General features: G+C 43.6%; 1 protein-coding gene across 2 annotated transcripts in view; it reads left to right on the forward strand.

The window, feature by feature from the left end:
- Window positions 1-13423, forward strand: part of LOC128327898 (alcohol dehydrogenase 1A-like) — a 28834-nt gene extending 15411 nt beyond the window's left edge. For both annotated transcript variants that reach the window (XM_053257218.1, XM_053257219.1), the window contains exons 5-10: window positions 2999-3086; window positions 5752-5971; window positions 6454-6717; window positions 7790-7925; window positions 10234-10372; window positions 11400-13423. In XM_053257218.1, the coding sequence (XP_053113193.1) occupies window positions 2999-3086; window positions 5752-5971; window positions 6454-6717; window positions 7790-7925; window positions 10234-10372; window positions 11400-11424 (872 nt within the window). In that variant the 3' untranslated portion in view covers window positions 11425-13423. The remainder of the gene's footprint in view (window positions 1-2998; window positions 3087-5751; window positions 5972-6453; window positions 6718-7789; window positions 7926-10233; window positions 10373-11399) is intronic.
- Window positions 13424-17789: the final 4366 nt, after the last annotated feature.

Genomic DNA, 17789 nt, shown 5'->3' on the forward strand with positions numbered 1-17789 from the left:
TACCAGTATGCTGATGACACTCAGATCTACTTCTCCATGTTAGCTTCTTCAGGTGATGGCATATCCTCCCTAAACACCTGCCTGGAAGCAGTAATGGGCTGGATGAGGTAGAATAAACTGAAGCTGAATCCAGATAAGACGGAGGTACTTATTGTGCGGGGTCAGAACTCTAGAGATGATTTTGATCTACCTGTTCTAGACAGGGTCACACTTCCCCAAAAAGAACAGGTTTGCAGTCTGGGAGTACTTCTGGATCAACGTCTCTCCTTGGTTTCTCAGGTTGAGGCGATAGCCAGGGGTGCTTTCTATCAGCTTCAGTTGATACGCCAGCTGCACCCGTTTCTTGAGATCAATGATCTCAAAACAGTGGTACATTTGTTGTTAATCTCCAGACTTGACTTCTGTAATGCGCTCTAAGTGGGGCTGCCTTTGTATGTAGTTCGGAAACTTTAGTTGGTTCAGAATGCGGCAGCCAGGTTGGTCTCTAGGTCATCTTGGAGAGACCACATTATTCCTCTGTTGATGGAGCTACACTGGTTGCCAATAGGTTTCCGGGCAAAATACAAAGTGCTAGTTATAACTTATAAAGCCCTAAACGGCTTAGGCCCTGGGTATTTAAGAGAGCATCTTTTTCACTATGACCCACACCGCCCATTGAGGTCACTTGAGGAGGTCCGTCTCCAGTTACCGCCAACTCATTTGGTGGCTACACAGAGACAGGCCTTCTCGGCTGCTGCCCAGAGATTGTGAAATGCGCTCCCTGCTGGGATACGAGCCTCCCCATCTCTGGCAACTTTTAAAAAACTTCTGAAAACACATCTCTTCAACCAGGCTTTCTCAGCTTTTTAAAACTTGTTTTTAAATTGTTCTGATGATTTAATTGCTGTTTTACGATGTTTTTAATTGTTAATCATTGTTTTATGCTTTTATAATTTTTGTTTTAATTATTAACTGATTTTAATGGTGTTTTAATGTAAACCGCCCTGAGCCTTTTGGAAGGGCAGTATAAAAGTTTAACTCAATCAATCAATCAATCAATCAATGAGGCCCCATGTGAAGTTTGTATGTGAAATTTGGTTTTTTGCCCCAATGTGCATTACTTCCAGGGATTTAAGTAGTGGAAGGAGCGGGGGCTGTGTTCACCACTCTCCCCGGTGGCCCCTCAGAGTGAGGGAGATAATGGCGAGAATAAGTAGGGGTGAGTTGGGGCCCCTGGGTTCTTTGTACCCATCCGCTCTATTATAGCTATGCCCCTGATTATTTCACACTTACATTGAATTGTATTTGCCATTTTGTTGCCCATTCGCCCAGTTTGGCGAGATCTTTTTGGAGCTCCTTACAATATGTTTCGAATTACACTACCCTAATACACTGTTTCCACCTCACCACTGCTTCCGGTTATACAAAAGAAGCAATGCATCATAGGTAAAAAAGATGGTAGCCGCCAGTACAACTGTCCCCATCGCCACTTCTAAGGGGCCCCACAAAGGCACCTGGTCAAGGACCGCATAAACCTGTTGCTACACATCTTGTCCTGTGAGAGATTATGCCCTCTACAGTACAGACTCCATGCCCCATTGACATGAACCTCTGTATTTTTGAAAACAGCACAAATTTAAAAAATGATAGTTTAGTTCTCTGGCTGTAAGCAATTCTTCTCCAGTGCTAGAGCAGCAACACTTTTTTTTTAAAAAAAAGTGGTCAATGGTTATCCCTTCACAGCAAAGCTACTGTTTTCCATGACACAGAGAGGGAACAGGGCGGCTGACATGGGTGGCCAGATCAGGCATGCAAGGCCACTCCTCCTGTCCTCCTCACCAGCCAATCAGCTTGCTCCTAAGGGTTTGGAATGAGTGCATTGGCCAGTGGGACTTTTTTTTTTTTTGAAGTGGTGAATGGTTAGGAACATAAGAATCTGCCCTATACAGAGTCAGACCATAAGTCTATCTAGCTCAGTATTGTCTACACAGACTGGCAGTGGGTTCTCCAAGTTTGCAGGCAGGAACCTCTCTCTCAGCCCTATCATAGATGCCAGGGAGGGAACTTGGAACCTTCTGCTCTTCCCAGAGTGGCTCCATCCCCTGAGGATGGAGAGGGAACAGGGCAGCTGTAGTGGGTGGCCAGATCAGGCATGCAGATCTCTAACATGGCCACTCCTCCTGTCCTCATCACCAGCCATTCAGCTTGCTCCTAACGTTTTGGAATAAGTCTATTGGCCAGTGGGAGCTGCGGCTGCCTACCCACCACCCAGTAAACCTTGGGAGCCAGTAAGCTGGAGGGGTGTGTGGTCCCAGTGTAGAGCCAGCACAACTTGATGTTGGTCCTGGGAGGTGAAATGGCAAATACGGTTCAATATTGCCAAGTGTAAAGTGATGCACACTGGGACGAAAAACCCCAACTTCAAGTATACGCTGATGGGCTCTGAGCTGTCGGTGACCGACCGGGAGAGGGATCTCGGGGTTGTGGTGGACTGCTTGTTGAAAGTGTCGACTCAATGTGTGGCAGCTGTGAAAGAGGTCAATTCCATGCTAGGGATCATTAGGAAGGGGATTGAAAATAAAACGGCTAATATTATCATGCCCTTATACAAAACTATGCAACCACACTTGGAGTACTGCGTACAATTCTGGTCACCACATCTAAAAAAGGACCTTGTAGAACTGGAAAAGCTTCAGAAGAGGGCAACCAAGATGATCAGGGGCCTAGAGCCTTCCTTATGAGGCAAGACTACAACACCTGGGCTATTTAGTTTAAAAAAAGATGACTGAGGGGAGACATGATAGAGAGCTATAAAATCATGCATGGTGTGGGGAAAGTGGATGGAGAGAAATTCTTCTCCCTCTCACATAACACTAGAACCAGGGGTCATCCCATGAAATTGATTGCCAGGAGGTCTAGGACCAACAAACGGAAGTACTTTTTCACACAACACATAATCAACTTGTGGAATTATCTGAGTGGCAGGACATTAACTATGTACTATTCTCTTTGTTCCTAGGAGACAAGGTAATCCCACTCTTTATTCCACAATGTGGAAAATGCCGCACTTGCCGAAGTGCCAGGGGCAACCTGTGCACTGAAAATTTGTGAGTGTTGTTGTTTCAAGAATCACAATCTCTTAGTTCTTTCATAGTGGGGGGCTTTTTTACCATCATGTCTAGGGATGATGGGAGTTGTCGTTCAATAATCCACTAACTCCTGCAATCCTCAACCCACTTGTATCCTGAGCACTGGGAGAGCTGTAGGGAAGAGTAATCAAAGATTGCATCAGGTCTGAAGCTCAGTTTGGTGGACCTTTCAAGTACTGGTTGATCCCAAGAAGGCTGTCTTATACTTTCCAGGCAGGGAGGAGGAGCCCAGGAGAGGGTGGGGGGAGATCTATGCCAGATAACACCCACAATTGTCACAAACAGCCAAGGGGAAAGCTGGGAAAGAAGAAATGTTAGGGAAGATTGGGGGGAGGGAGGGAAGGAAGGAAGGAGGTGAAGGGCCAGAAGAACAAGTACAGAGGTAGAGAGGACTTATCCAGACACAAATAAATAAACAGAAATACAGGATGGAGGGAAAGGAGTCTACCATAACCAGAGAGGGAGAAATGTGACAGATAAAATGAACTTCTGGAGGAGAAGGGAGACGAGGAGGAGGAGGAGGGCAGGACTTCTCTAGGCATGCTATATTAACTGCTTGCTAATTTTTTTTTGTTGCTTTTAGTTGTTGTGAACTACCCACAATTATTAGATGGGTAGTATAGAAATATAATAAATAAAGAAGCTCTTCCATGTCATTCCAGCTGTCATTTTTGATGGGCCTTCAGCTATTTAATTATTATATTTCATTTTTTTGTAATAGTATATGTTCGGAAACTTCAGTTAGTTCAAAACTAACTTCAGTTAGTTCAGCCAGATTGGTCTCTGGGGCAACCCGGAGAGACCATATTATGCCTGTTTTGAAACAGTTACACTGGCTGCTGATTATGTTTCTGGGCAAAATACAAAGTGCTGGTTGTTGCCTTTAAAGCCCTGAATGGCTTAGGTCTGGGTTACCTCAGAGAGTGCCTTCTTCTGCTTGATACCCCACCGCACGTTAAGGTCATCTCAGGAGGTCCATCTCCAGTTATCACTGGTTCATCTGGTGGTGACTCAGAGGTGAGCCTTTTCTGTAGCTGTTCCTGGGCTGTGGAATGCACTCCTGGCAGAAATCCATAATCTGAGTTCATTACTGGCCTTCAGGATCGCTCTTAAAACCTATCTGTTTGGCCTGGCCTTCCAGGGCTTTTAAACTGTTTTAAATTGTTAATGGTTTTATGCTGTTTTTAAATTCTTCTGTAATGATTGTTTTTAAAAAGGATTGATTGTGGGGATGGGGCAGTATAGAAATGTAAATAATAATAATAATAATAATAATAATAATATATGCTCCAAAGACTGATGTATGTACCATGTTTCTATTCCCTCTTTCCCAAGGAGCTCAGGGTGCCACTGATGGCAGCTATCCCAATTTATTGCCACAACAAACCTTTGCAATCATTTTGGCTAAGGATTAGTGACTTGTCTAATCACCCAGTGATTTTCACAGATGAGGATTTGAATCTGGGTCTTTCTACTTCACACTTAATAGTGCACCAAGCTGAGTCTCACCAAGATATTGCTATGAGTTTGGGGTAGTTAGGTGACTGGTCATTCTTTTGGAAGTCAATTGTTTGTATTTATTTGGCACATTTCTATACGGCCCCATATTTCAAATTTCTGGGCCGTGTAGATTCTAAAACACAATTAAAACACTAACACAATTAAAAACAAGTTAAAATATAGACAAAAACTCAAAATCTTAAAACTTTAAGACTATAAATGAAAATCACTGGGTGATTACACCGGTGTTAATGACTGTGAATGGCCTCCGTCCTGGAGAAGGGCACCATTGGAAAGCATGTGGAAGTCACCTACCCTCTGCCTCCTGACAGAGACTCATTGGAAGGTGTAGGATTACCTGATCTCATTTTCTCCCTCCCTGCAAAATGTATGTTTAAGCCAGAACACAGGAACACAGGCATACTGAGTCAGACCATTGGCCCGCCTAGCTCAGTATTGTCTGCACAGACTGGCAGCGGCTTCCCCAAGTTTACAGGCAGAAGTCTCTCTCAGCCCTTTCTGGGGATGCCAGGGAGGGAACCTGGAACCTTCTGCATGCAAGCGTACAGGTAGTCTTCCCAGAGTGGCCCCATAAGGGGAATATCTTACACACATGTATTCTCCCATTCAAGTGCAATCCAGAGTGGAGCCTGCTTAGTAAAGGGGACAATTCATGCTTGCTTCCACAAGACCAGGTCTCCTCCCATAGGCCAGTGCTGCTGCTGAGAGACTCAAGGAAGGATTTTTTTTAGAGAGAGCCTGGAATGGAGTAGACAAGGTAGAAAGCTTCAGTGTCTCAAGATACAGAGTTTGATGTTATCTGCTGCTGACATCTAACAATGAACTTCTCAAATTCCACCTATGGAACAATGAACCTATCAAACCTCTTGTTGCTGAAAGCAACAATGAACCTATCTAACAATGAACGTCTCAACTTCCACCTATGCTCAACCTGTATATTGATATAAATAAACCAGATATTCCCAAGACACACAACAGTCTGCAGTGATTCTCCTTCTGAAGGCATGTTGCAAACCTCTAGGCCTACACACCCCTCAGCAAAGTGGGGCAACAGAAGGAAGCATAACAATGTTTAATGTTCCTCTCTCTTTCCTTTCAACAGCCTTGGCAGAAATAGTGGATTAATGTGTGATGGCACCACCAGATTTACTTGCAAAGGAAAAAGCCTTCACCATTTCATGGGCGTCAGCAGTTTCAGTGAATACACCGTTGTGCATGAGAATGCAGTGGCCAAAATTGATGATGATGCCCCTTTGGAAAAAGTGTGCCTGATTGGCTGTGGATTTTCCACTGGTTATGGAGCCGCTGTTCAAACAGCTCAGGTGGGTCTTAAGACATGTGTTTCAAGAATATACAGTACCCATTGCTTAGGTACAATTCTAACTAGGGAACATAAAAAGGGTAGATACAATTCTAATTGGGGAACAGAAGAAGCTGCTTTACATAGAATCAGACCACTGATTCATCTAGCTCAGAATTATTTACACTCCCTGGCAGTACCTCTCCAGGGTTGCAGACCGAGGTCTTTTCTAGCCATGCTGTGAAGTGCCACGGATTGAACCTATGACCTTCAGAATTCAAAGCAGATGCTCCACCACTGACCTATGTTTCCTCCCCAATATAAACCAGAAAAAAACCCCATGCTCCGGTTAGCAACAGTATGGAAAATGGTAGCACATATTTTTCAAACCTCTAAAAGGGTCTGCTGCAAGAAATAGTAACAAGAGATCCACTGTGTAGCTCTTGCGATATCGAACTATCCTAGGATCTCTCAACCATATCACATTTTTCTTACGGTTTCTAGGTGGAACCTGGATCTACCTGTGCTGTCTTTGGCTTGGGAGGAGTGGGTCTCTCCACAGTCATGGGCTGCAAGGCTGCAGGAGCTTCCCGGATCATTGCGGTTGACATCAACAAAAGCAAATTTCCCAAAGCTAAAGAGATGGGAGCCACTGAGTGTGTCAACCCTCTGGATTTCAAGAAGCCCATCAATGAAGTGTTGTTTGACATGACTGGTGGTGAAGGTGTCGACTACTCATTTGAAGTGATTGGGCGCATAGATACAATGGTATGTGACTTCAGCACTGGTCTACCAAATAATGAACAGAGCAAGGCAGAATTATAATAAACAAACTGCCCCTTAGTAGGTATGGATTAATACCTCTATATTATTGGCTACTGGATGTCTTCTGCTAGATATTATGATTCCAGTTGTTTTCAGGAGAAGTTTCAGCTGGAGTTTTATTCCATGGATATTTCTGCTCTACAATTAAAGGGCATTTCCTCTTTGTCCTGTTGAAGTAACCTCATGCATTACTCAGACCTGGCAGTTTGGAACACATTCCCAGGGAGTAGGGAGCTATTTCCTCTTGGCCAGAGGCGTAGCAAGGTTGGAGTGGGCCCAGAGACAAGATTTTTAAATGGGCCCCGCCCCCTCAGCTCATGAAATAAAGAAATCTTAAATGAGACTGAATAGTGGAAACAAAAAGCATATCTATCTATCTATCTATCTATCTATCTATCTATCTATCTATCTATCTATCTATCTCCTATGTGCCACAGTAGTACATCATCCTAAATTATTTTTTAAAAGGTTTTGTAAATTGTGGATGATGCAAGTCATTTAATGGTACTAGAGAAAGACATGCTGTTCTGGTAGCTCCAGGTCTTAACACTCACATCAATTTTGGAGGACGAAGGGAGCCTGGGTGGGTGTGTGGCTGGGGGAGTCAGTCATGTGACTTGCCTCTCCCCCCCCCCAAGGCAGTGGGCCTCCAGACAACTGTCTCCCCTTGCCCTATTATAGTTATGCCCCTGCCCCTGGCTGCTGTGGAGACCTGATAAGACAATATCAGCAAGAAGGCAGGAGAGAGGACATCCTTGTCTGTCTCTCCTCAGTGTCTCCGGCATTCATGGCCAAGAGATCTGAGAGCCAGTAGCCATCGTTAGCATCTACCTGGTGTTCCTTGACTAGATTCCATGAATCTAGTAGGCCAGTGATAAACTGTAGCAAAAACTTTAGCTGTTTAAATATGTGTTGTCCCATTTTAAGATGTAAATCACTTTGGGAACTTTTTGTTGAAAGGCAGTATAAACATTATTGTAAGTAAATAACAAAAGGGTATGTCTCTTTACCTCAGACTGCTGCCCTGGCTTCCTGCCACAACAATATTGGAACCAGCGTGATTGTGGGAGCGCCTCCTCCAGATTCTCAGTTCAACTTAGACCCAATGCTGCTTTTCACAGGCCGCACCTGGAAAGGATCTGTGTTTGGCGGTATGGCTGCAGTCTTGACAGAAAAGCATGTTAATTTCTTGAGTGAAATTCAATATTTAGGATATTTACCTGTCCTCTAAAGGGATGCTGCAGGACATAACGATGATTATCTACACACATTTGCGCATATCATAACATTCATGCAGAAATGTTCAAACAAAATGGTTCAGTTCAGGGACAGAACTATAAACACAATCCCATTGTCAGCTACCAAAACAGAGATCCGTGAACACAAGATAGCTTCACACTTTCCATACATTATAATTTTACACTTTCTCATCTCAGGACAGTAAAACAGGTTCCTTATGAAGGTTCTTGGGAGTAGGGAAGAGGGTGGAGACAAAAGTACTAAATACTGTTTCAGCCAGGCACAGGTAAGGCACCACAACAAATCACAGTCCAGTGCTTGGATTCTGGTCTGGCTTGGCTTTGGGTCTGGTTGAATTGGACCTGGTTTGAGTTTGAACTGAGCCAGCTTGAACTGGCTCAGAGTTCTACTGGGTAATGGGAATCTGGTGAGGATTCTCCTTTACCAGTAAAGGGTTAGGGGGCTTCCCTAATGGTAGAAGAGTGGGCTGCAGGGGAGTAATTCACTACTTATGACTGCCGCTGCCGGCCATGCTGGTGGTGGGGAATGGGGGGGCAGCTCCCACCACCCCTGCTGGCCTCCCTCAGAGTACCGAGGGCTGGCAGCAACCCAGTTTGGGCCCTTTTTGTCCTTGTCCAGGCCTCTGTGCACACATGTAGGCCATTTTAGTGACCTCCATGCCTGGGTAGAGGCCGTTTGTGTGACCCTGCTGCCGCCGACCCTCATCAATAGTGAATTACTCCCCTCCCACCGGCTTTTCTACCTTAGTGAAGCCCCCTGACCCTTTACTGGTAAAGGGGAATCCTCACCAGATTCCCTTTACCAGTAGAACTCCAAGACTGCTCAGTTCGAACCGGGCCCGGTTCCGTTTGAACTTGGACCAGCCAAGGCCGGTCTGTTGAGCTGAGCCACCTCAATGTCAAGCCTGGCTCAAACCAAGCCAGCTTGTACACCCCTACCAGCTACCATTAGGGTCTGCATTGTGGATCGGGACCAGTGTTTCCTGTAAGAGGGAATCCCAATTGTTGTTGACTACAGCTCCCAGAATCCCTAGCTGCAGTGGGCTTTGGCTGAGGATGCTGGGAGTTGTAGTTAACAATGTATGGGATATTCAGTTAGAGGGAACACTGATTGGGACTGAAGTGTTGGAGGATTTCACCCTCAGCACTGCTGACAGGGTGTTATAACTGAACCTCTAGTACTGGACCCCATGGCAACTGTGGGCCCCACAGGGAGGCCTCACCTCACCTGCAAAGCATGTGCCCTTGGAACATCTGTGCTGTTCAACCCCATCTCCATTCTTCTTCCAAGTGGTAACAGAAAGTGAAGCCCTTTCCCTCCTCGCAGAAGTAACACACTCCTGTCCTTGCTAGCATGGCTGCTCTGTTTGCTTCTCCCCTGTGAGTGAGGGGACTCAATCCACATACAGGGAACTGGGCCTTTTGACACCCCTGTTCACCACACCATTTTGCCACTGAAGATTACCCCTCCTTATAAAACTACTCTTTATCTCCAAAGCTGCTATTTGCTGCTTTGTGGGGCAAATAGTATATTGTGGGGGAGTATTTTCAGTGGGGAAATAGTAGAGGGGAAAGGGTGAAGCTTCTTTTCACATGGTCCCAATCCAATACAGCTGCTTTTTGTAAAGAAAAAAACCAAGTGAGAAACCCCAAGAATAGGATTAAAGTGCACCTTTAAAGTCACATCTGTTTTGGACTTTAAGAAGTGGAGCCTTTATGAAGAATGAAATATGAGATTAAATATGAGATAGGTTAAAATAAACCAAGATTAGTTTATTCAGATTTCATAACCCCCAGTTTGTTTTTAAGCTTAATCAGAAGTAGAATTATTTTGAGGCTCATACAGACAGGGGAGGGAAGAGCACATACTCCTGAGGAACAGGGTTGTCTTGAAGAACCAAGATTTAATCCTGGTTCTGTGTGATGTCTGAATGAATCCTCCCCCATTTTATGACCATCTCTGCTTCATAGAATAGATGTGTAATCTATTGATTTGTGGAAACCAAAGACGGACAGAAAGGCATCATTCTTTCATGTTATGTGGGCTGTAAAAGCAAGCATGGCACCAATGTATTACACAAAGCAAGGTCTGGATTGATTAAATCTTCAGGCAAATCATACTCACTAACAGCATTTCACCATATTGAAATGATATTTTAGTGATATTCTGACAGATCTTTCTCTGTTTGCTGGTTTTTAGGCTGGAAGACCAGAGATTATATCCCCAAACTGGTTTCTGATTTCATGGGGAAGAAATTCATGCTGGATCCATTAATTACTCACACACTACCTTTTGACAACATTAATGAAGGATTTGAACTGCTCCGGACAGGAAAGAGGTGATGGTTATTTTGTTGTTCTCTTTTTTATGAGCCATCCTCCTAACTCTCAGGTTCCTTCCACATGAATCCTTTCCCATGGAGTTGCCATTCCTTTTCACTCACCTCTTATGGAGAATCCAGATGATCTTGTTGACAAATAATTGTATTTTCAACATTTTCTACATTTTCTCCTGTTCCCGCCCCCCTCCCCCCGCCAGACCTGATTTGTGGCAATTGTCTTGCAAAGAAGTTAGCAGCAGTTTGTTCAGTGTAATTGAAGCTTTTAAGGATTACTGTGACTGTAAAAAGTTTCAGATGTTCAGGTTGCGCCTGCTTTATTTTTTTCTGGCTCAGGATGGCTCAGGGATTGCCCCTTAATGAATTGCCCCTTAATGTCAGTTTCTGTTAGCCCATGGTGAAGGGAACTTTTATTTCTGGTTTCCTTTCATTATTATAAGAAATAAAAAATATGAAAAGAAATCGGTAATTAAAGTGCGGAATAGATGTTGACTAATTAAGAGAGCAATAAAAGACGCTTTCATTCCCCTTCTAGCTAACGGCAAAAAAAAGCAATGCTACAACAATGCCAAACAGTTCTAGGATGAAAGCAACACCTGTTGACAGTGTAGTATTGTTTATGAGGCTACCACTAGACTTGCAACCAGGTGTGTGAAAGGATACCTCCATGGGGATATTGCATACTCACTTGACCTCCCTGCTTTCCCCAAGGAGGCAGCTCAAACACTGCAATTGACATTATAGACTTTTCAGCAGCCCCTGTACACCATTCACGCAGAGATACTGCTATATACGAATGACACCCCCATGTAAGACCGGAAGCAGTCCTGACATTTCCAAGATGCTTGTGTGGAAGCATCTGTTCCCCTCCTCCTGAAGGCAGCGACTCTTCCCGTTTCCTACTCTTCCCATTTGCCTTTCCCAAGAGCATCCTGGATAAGGATGAGAAATGATGAAATGCCAGCAATTGTCTTTGAATGTCTGGGCCACAGTTTGCCCGTCTCACTTATCATTTAATTTCTTTCAGCATCCGCACTGTCTTGACATTTTAAGATCTTCAAGCATCAGGGGAAACGACAGAATGACCATCAGCAGCTGAAGCTCCTTCTCTAGAATATTGATACTCAACCTTGTATGCTGTGTTTGGTTCCTCCAGTTCTCTCCCCATATTGCTCAGTGAACCAAATGAATGCTGAAAACCCCTGAAGCCAATTATTTTATAAAGAATAGGCTGATTTGGATGAGATTGGCCCACCTGTGCGAATGTGGCACAAATATGCATGTATTTCCCTCTGGTATGTCATTCCTTAATCATGTATAGGAACTATTTGTATGGATCACCTACATGGAAGTACTACATGGACTATGAAACAGTATTTGGAGCATGTGTAGAGGAGTGGTTCAGACACACCACACACCCCACTTGATTAAAGAACAGTGCTGGGGGAAGGGGTGCTATGTGCATGTTCATGGCACACTCACTTCTTAATCATGTTCATGGGCCTGTGGGGTGAAGTGTCTTCTGAACTGGCCTGCTAATGAAGATTAATATGAAGTGCAGTCTTATGGCTTCATAACAATGTGCCCCAGGGCTGCTGCAGACTCAGAACATAGCCCTTAATGCTGCCTGCACATTCTGCCATTTCCCCAGTGAATGTTTGCGAATGGAGAACATAAGAAAAAGCCCTGCTGGATCAGGCCCAAGGCCCATCTAGTCCAGCAACCTGTTTCACACAGTGGCCCACCATATGCTGCTGGAAGCCACAGGCAGGAGTTGAGGGCGTGCCCTCTCTCCTGCCATTACTCCCTTGCAACTGGTTCTCAGAGCCATCCTGCCCCTGAGGCTGGAGGTGGTCTTCAGCCCTCCGACTAGTAGCCATTGATGGACCTCTCCTCTATGAAGTTATCCAAACCCCTCTCAAAGCCATCCAGGTTGTTGGCTGTCACCATGTCCTGTGGCAGAGAGTTCCACAAGTGGATCACACGTTGTGTGAAAAAGTGCTTCCGTTTGTTGGTCCTAGACCTCCTGGCAATCAATTTCATGGAGTGACCCCTGGTTCTAGTGTTGTGTGAGAGGGAAAAGAATTTTTCTCTCTCCAATTTCTCCAAACCATGCATGATTTTATAGACCTCTATCAGGTCTCCCCGCAGTTGTCTTTTTTCTAAACTAAAAAGCCCCAGGTGTTGTAATCTTGCCTCATAAGAAAGGTGCTCCAGGCCCCTGATCATCTTGGTTGCCCTCTTCTGCACCTTCTCCAGTTCAACAATGTCCTTTTTAAGATGTGGTGACCAGAATTGTATGCAGTACTCCAAGTGTGGTCGCACCATAGTTTTGTATAAGGGCATTATAATATTAGCTGTTTTATTTTCAATCCCCTTCCTAATAATCCCTAGCATTGAATTTGCCTTGCATTGAATATTTGGAGGAGATGGCGAAAGCCCTTCTTGCACTACTGCCCATTCTTAGGGTTTGCTTCCAAGTCTGCCACAGCCGTGGGGCGTAGCATTACAAATGCTGCACATCATTTCAGCATCTGTTGATGGAGGAAGTTGATGGATCCATTGATGGAGGAAGGCCAAATCCAGCTACAGATATACCCTCTTTTTGTACTTCAAAAATATTTCCTACACAGTGATATCTCTCTCCTTCCCAATAAAGAAACAAGAGTTTCTTAAAACACAATTCTCAAATGTTGGTATAACTCTGAATTTCTTGGGGTTTTTGTTTTTGTTTTTTTTAGAACAGTCATTTGTTTCTATTTGCATTCCAAGTCCAAAGAATGACATCTAATAAGTAATAATTATATAATATTGGTTTGGCTTGGCCTTTCAGGGTTTTTAATTTCTTGTAAATGTTTTTAACTTGCTGTAACTTGGTTTTCCAGGGTTTTTAAATCGTTCTGAACATTTAACTGTTAATTGTTTTATGGTGTTTTATGGTCTCTGTTTTTAATTGTTCATTGATTTTGTTTTGTTTTAATGTAAATCGCCATGAGCCAGTTTTGGAAGGGTGGTATAGAAATTGAATTAATAAATAATGAGCTGCTAAAATGCCTCCACGTATTCTGCCACAAGTACAACTAAAAGCGGAGGTAGGTGGCCCTGGCATTTTGGCACACAAGCGATTGTCTAGTTTGCCTCTACATATGAGCTGGGCATGCTTGTATGACAACATTCCACACAGTCCACAATCAGAACTAATGTCCTAGATGAGGAGAAACTGTGTTTTCAGCAAAAAAGAAAAACACCACTCCAATGTTGATTGAATATTGAAAGATCTGCTCTCCTCCTGCATCAGATGCTGTACCTGTGTGAAAGCTGTCTCTGTTTGTGTTGGACTACAAACTGATAAATCAGGAATGCCAATGGAATGGAACAAATAAATTGTCTTTAATTGGACCAAAACTAGTTATTAGCATAAAGAAGAGAAACTTTTCAAATAAACATTTAAATAAATAAATAAATATTTCATCATCAGGCTTATTTCAGAGCACAAACTAACAAGGAGGTAAAGGTTCAGGCTGCGTCGTCGTAACCTGGTGGAGTCTAGCGCTCTTTAGAACAAAAGACCAGGTAGCTTTGAGTGAAGATTGTAGCCTTCTTCTTCTTGAGATCCAGCATGGTGTAGTCATTAGAGTGTTGAACTAGGACTGGGGAGACCCGGATTCATATCCCCATTCAGCTATGAAACTCATTGGATGACTCTGTGACTTACCTCTCAGCCTAACCTATCTCACAGCGTCGTCGTGAGGATAAAGAATGGTCATGTACACTGCTCTTGGAGGAAGAACAGGTTATGAACATTAAATAAAGGCTCCTTGGAGGAAGAACAGGTTATGAACATTAAATAAATTCATTAACACTTGATTGTGCCAGTGGGTTCTGCTCCCAACCTTCACACATTGAGGAGCAGGTGAGAATTAGGTTCAAGGTGGGGGAAGCTGATTGAACTAACCTTTCTCCCAGAAGAACACTGGATTCTTTTGGCATAAAAGCTGGGCACCCACACAACCTGTGCTGCCTGGAGTAGTGCAGAGCAACAGAGGCTGGGACGTGTTTTCCAGGGCCCCACATATCCCACAAGGCACCACACGACGAACGTGGTGCTTTGTGGGATTCCCCCATCTCTGTGTTTCCTCAGTTCCGTGGAGCCAAGGAGACACACAAGCCCATCAGCTGGGTTAAAGGAGCACTTATTATCAATGGCTACTAGTCTGAGGGTTACAGGCCACCTCCAGGCTCAGAAGAAGGATGCCTCTGAATACCAGTTGCAGGGGAGTAACAGCAAGAGAGAGAGGGCATGCTCCCAGCTCCTGCCTGTAGGCTTCCAGTGGCATCTGGTGGGCCACTGTGTGAAACAGGCTGCTGGACTAGATGGGCCTTGGGCCTGATCCAGCAGGGCTGTTCTTATGTTCCCTTAATCTCTACAAGGAGCCGGGCTTGAGAGCAGGGTTAGGTTGGGCAGGAGTACCAGGATCCATATGAACAGCCTGCCTCAGGGTCTAGGCAGGCTGCCCCAGACTGGCCTCAGCTGCTCATGAGAACAGCCTCACAATATGGAGTGTGGTGGTGGTGGTGGTGGTGGTGGTGGTGGTGGAAGAATACAGAATCTGCCATATGTGATTCAATAACCTTTTTTAAAATATGAGATTCTCATGCCACCCAGCACAGTATAAAATACAATAAATGCATTTCAAAATCAGGTGTACCTACATAGCAGATAATATCTTGGGAGCTGTATTGGCAGCACATCTCGCTGCCTGCAAACAGCCCATAATTGCCTGCTGTGAAATTCAAACAGTACATAACAGCAGTACAAGATATACTGAAGAAACCATAGTCAAGAAGTAAGACTTCCAACAGTGGAGACTTCAGACAGTTGCCTCTTAGTCTTAGCCAATCATTCCACTATTGCTGGAAGTGGAATTGCAGTTGACTTCTCACACATTTGGGTGCTTTTTATGTGCGTACATTCTCCAATGTTCCCTCTGCACAAGTGGGTGTGGCAAAGCTGTGGGTTGAGAAGAGACAATTCACTTGTGTGCAGCATCCCCCGTCATCTTTTCCTTAATAATTTCTTAATAATAATTTCTTTAATGTGCTTTTTAAATTTAGGTGCTGTTAATGCGATTATTTAGAAAAGGTTTTTCGAACGTGTCCCAGAACGTGACACAATCATTTTTTTTAAAAACACAATTGCTTTAATTTGCAAGTGCTTTTTGCTATTGCAAACCTATTTCAGTTTTACAATAGATAGACAAAAAGGTATTTTATCACAAATTAAAATTTTATTTTAAGAAGAATAACAAAATGGCATCACCAGCTGGAAATGTGATAGTAAAGGTCTGTTGAACTGTAGATGTCTGGTGACAGGCAATCTTGTCCAACATGCCACTTTGCACATCAAAACCCTGCCTCTCAAAAAAGATAAAAGAATAGCACGAAGATTTACCCTTTTGGAGACTGGGCTACTGTTCCATTTTACTGAAAGGAAGTTGGGTTTTCTGTAGTCTGAGAAGATATGGATGGGGTCTGGGGCAGGGTTTTAGCTAGGGGAGAGGGGCCCTGTGTTTGCCCCTCTCCCTGGAGGCCCCTCTGAATGAGGGAGATAATGAGTGAAGGTGGAGCAGGAGGTTCCTCAGGAGCTTGGAGGGGGAGGGAGCTGGGTTCTTTGAACCCATCTGCTCAAATATAACTATACCCCTAACCTGGGGAAATCATGGGGGCCCAGGGAGCACATCATGTTCACGACTACCTGTAGATGCTCCATAAATAGCACATGATCAAACAATGAAGAAGTTATTCTGGAGTAAAGCCACATTCTGGAGCAAAGGCCTGCTAAAAGAGCAAAGACCTTTTGAAAGCGGTAATTCTCTTTACTGAGCAGTGGGGAGAGCAACCAGCCCTATCCAGGCCCAGCACAGCATCCCTCCAGTGGCTGTTGCTGTGTCTATCTTATGTTATTTTTAGATTGTGAGCCTTTATAGACCCATCTTTATTAATTTTTATTTCTCTGTGTAAACCGTCTTGGGGACTTTTTTTGGAAAGCAGTCTATAAATATTCATCCATCTGTCTGTCCGTCCATCCACCTGACATTTTTGCTCATGTGATCAATTTGGTATTGATGTTACCTCTGGTACCACTGACTACATAGTAGGGTGGCATGGAAGGGTAGATTATATATTATAATTTCCTTCTGTTAATGTTCAACTATTTTCAAGGAGACTTTGGAAGAGGTGGTTTCCTTCTAATAATTTAGCAAATAATGATAATATTTAACCAATTACTTGGGTGACTGAAAAGGCAAATTCAAAAGGGGAAAGTCTATTTTCAACATGAATACATTTTTTACCATGTTCAAATTCAGGAAACTGAAGGAGAAAAAGACTGAAATGAGAATCTTATAGGACGTCTGTGGTATATTTCTTCAGAACATTTCTTCAAGTGTGTTTATGATATAGAAGATTTTCAGATGAGGTGTTGTCTTCATCAAAGCATGCACAAAACATAGTTTTCTTAGAAGCCTCAAGAGGTGGTCATATTAAATACCAGTGGCTGACTTCTAGACTAAATTACTCATGCCTGGTCTTGCTGAAATTAATGGGACAAGTAATGACTAACTTGTCCCATTAATTTCAACTATACTACTCATAAGTAACTTAGTCTGGGTGTCAGCCAGTAATCTTACTTTGAGTTCTCATGTACATTGACTGGCATGGTGAGGAAAATTACTCAAAGTATTCCCTTTGGAATTAAAAGTAGGCACTACCTAACGTCCTTTTAACCTCAAAAGGACTGCTTTAAGTAATTTTTCTCATCATGTCAGCCAATGTACATGAAAATAGCAATAGATCTATGTTGTGGTTTAAACAAAAAAAGAATCAGGATGACTCTATTTTCACAGATGAGTTAATTGTGTCTTAAGGGGACTTTCTGTGTAAATGCTGATGTCCCAAGGGGGCTATTAATAACACCCAGGTGTATTGGATCAGAAGGCAGTAAAGGTCTTATGTGATTGTTAATCTTGTGTATTAGTGACACAGTTTCTTTAATTGAGTAACCACCACCCCTTTCCCTGGAAACCCTCTGTGTAACCTGAAAATATGTCCCTGAGGGCTGCGCTACCCTCAGGGATATGTTTTTGGGTGGCAGAGAGGACTTCCTGAGGAAGGTAAGGTCACTGAAATTTACCCCCACCACTGAGCCAGCAGTGGAGCTGAGTAAGTTGAACTTTTCAGAGGCACCAGTGCTTTTTGCATTGCTCTGGGGCTGCATTGGTCAGGATGTCAGTCCTTGCATTGAAAATGGCCTGTACCTAGATCCATATTTCAACTACCAGATCAACATTCAAATGAACGAAATGAACCCTTTTGAATCCAGTTCAAAGAAGAGTATCACACTCATGTGGCTATGTGC

The sequence above is a fragment of the Hemicordylus capensis genome, chromosome 5, assembly GCF_027244095.1.
Source record: "Hemicordylus capensis ecotype Gifberg chromosome 5, rHemCap1.1.pri, whole genome shotgun sequence".
NCBI lineage: Eukaryota > Metazoa > Chordata > Lepidosauria > Squamata > Cordylidae > Hemicordylus > Hemicordylus capensis.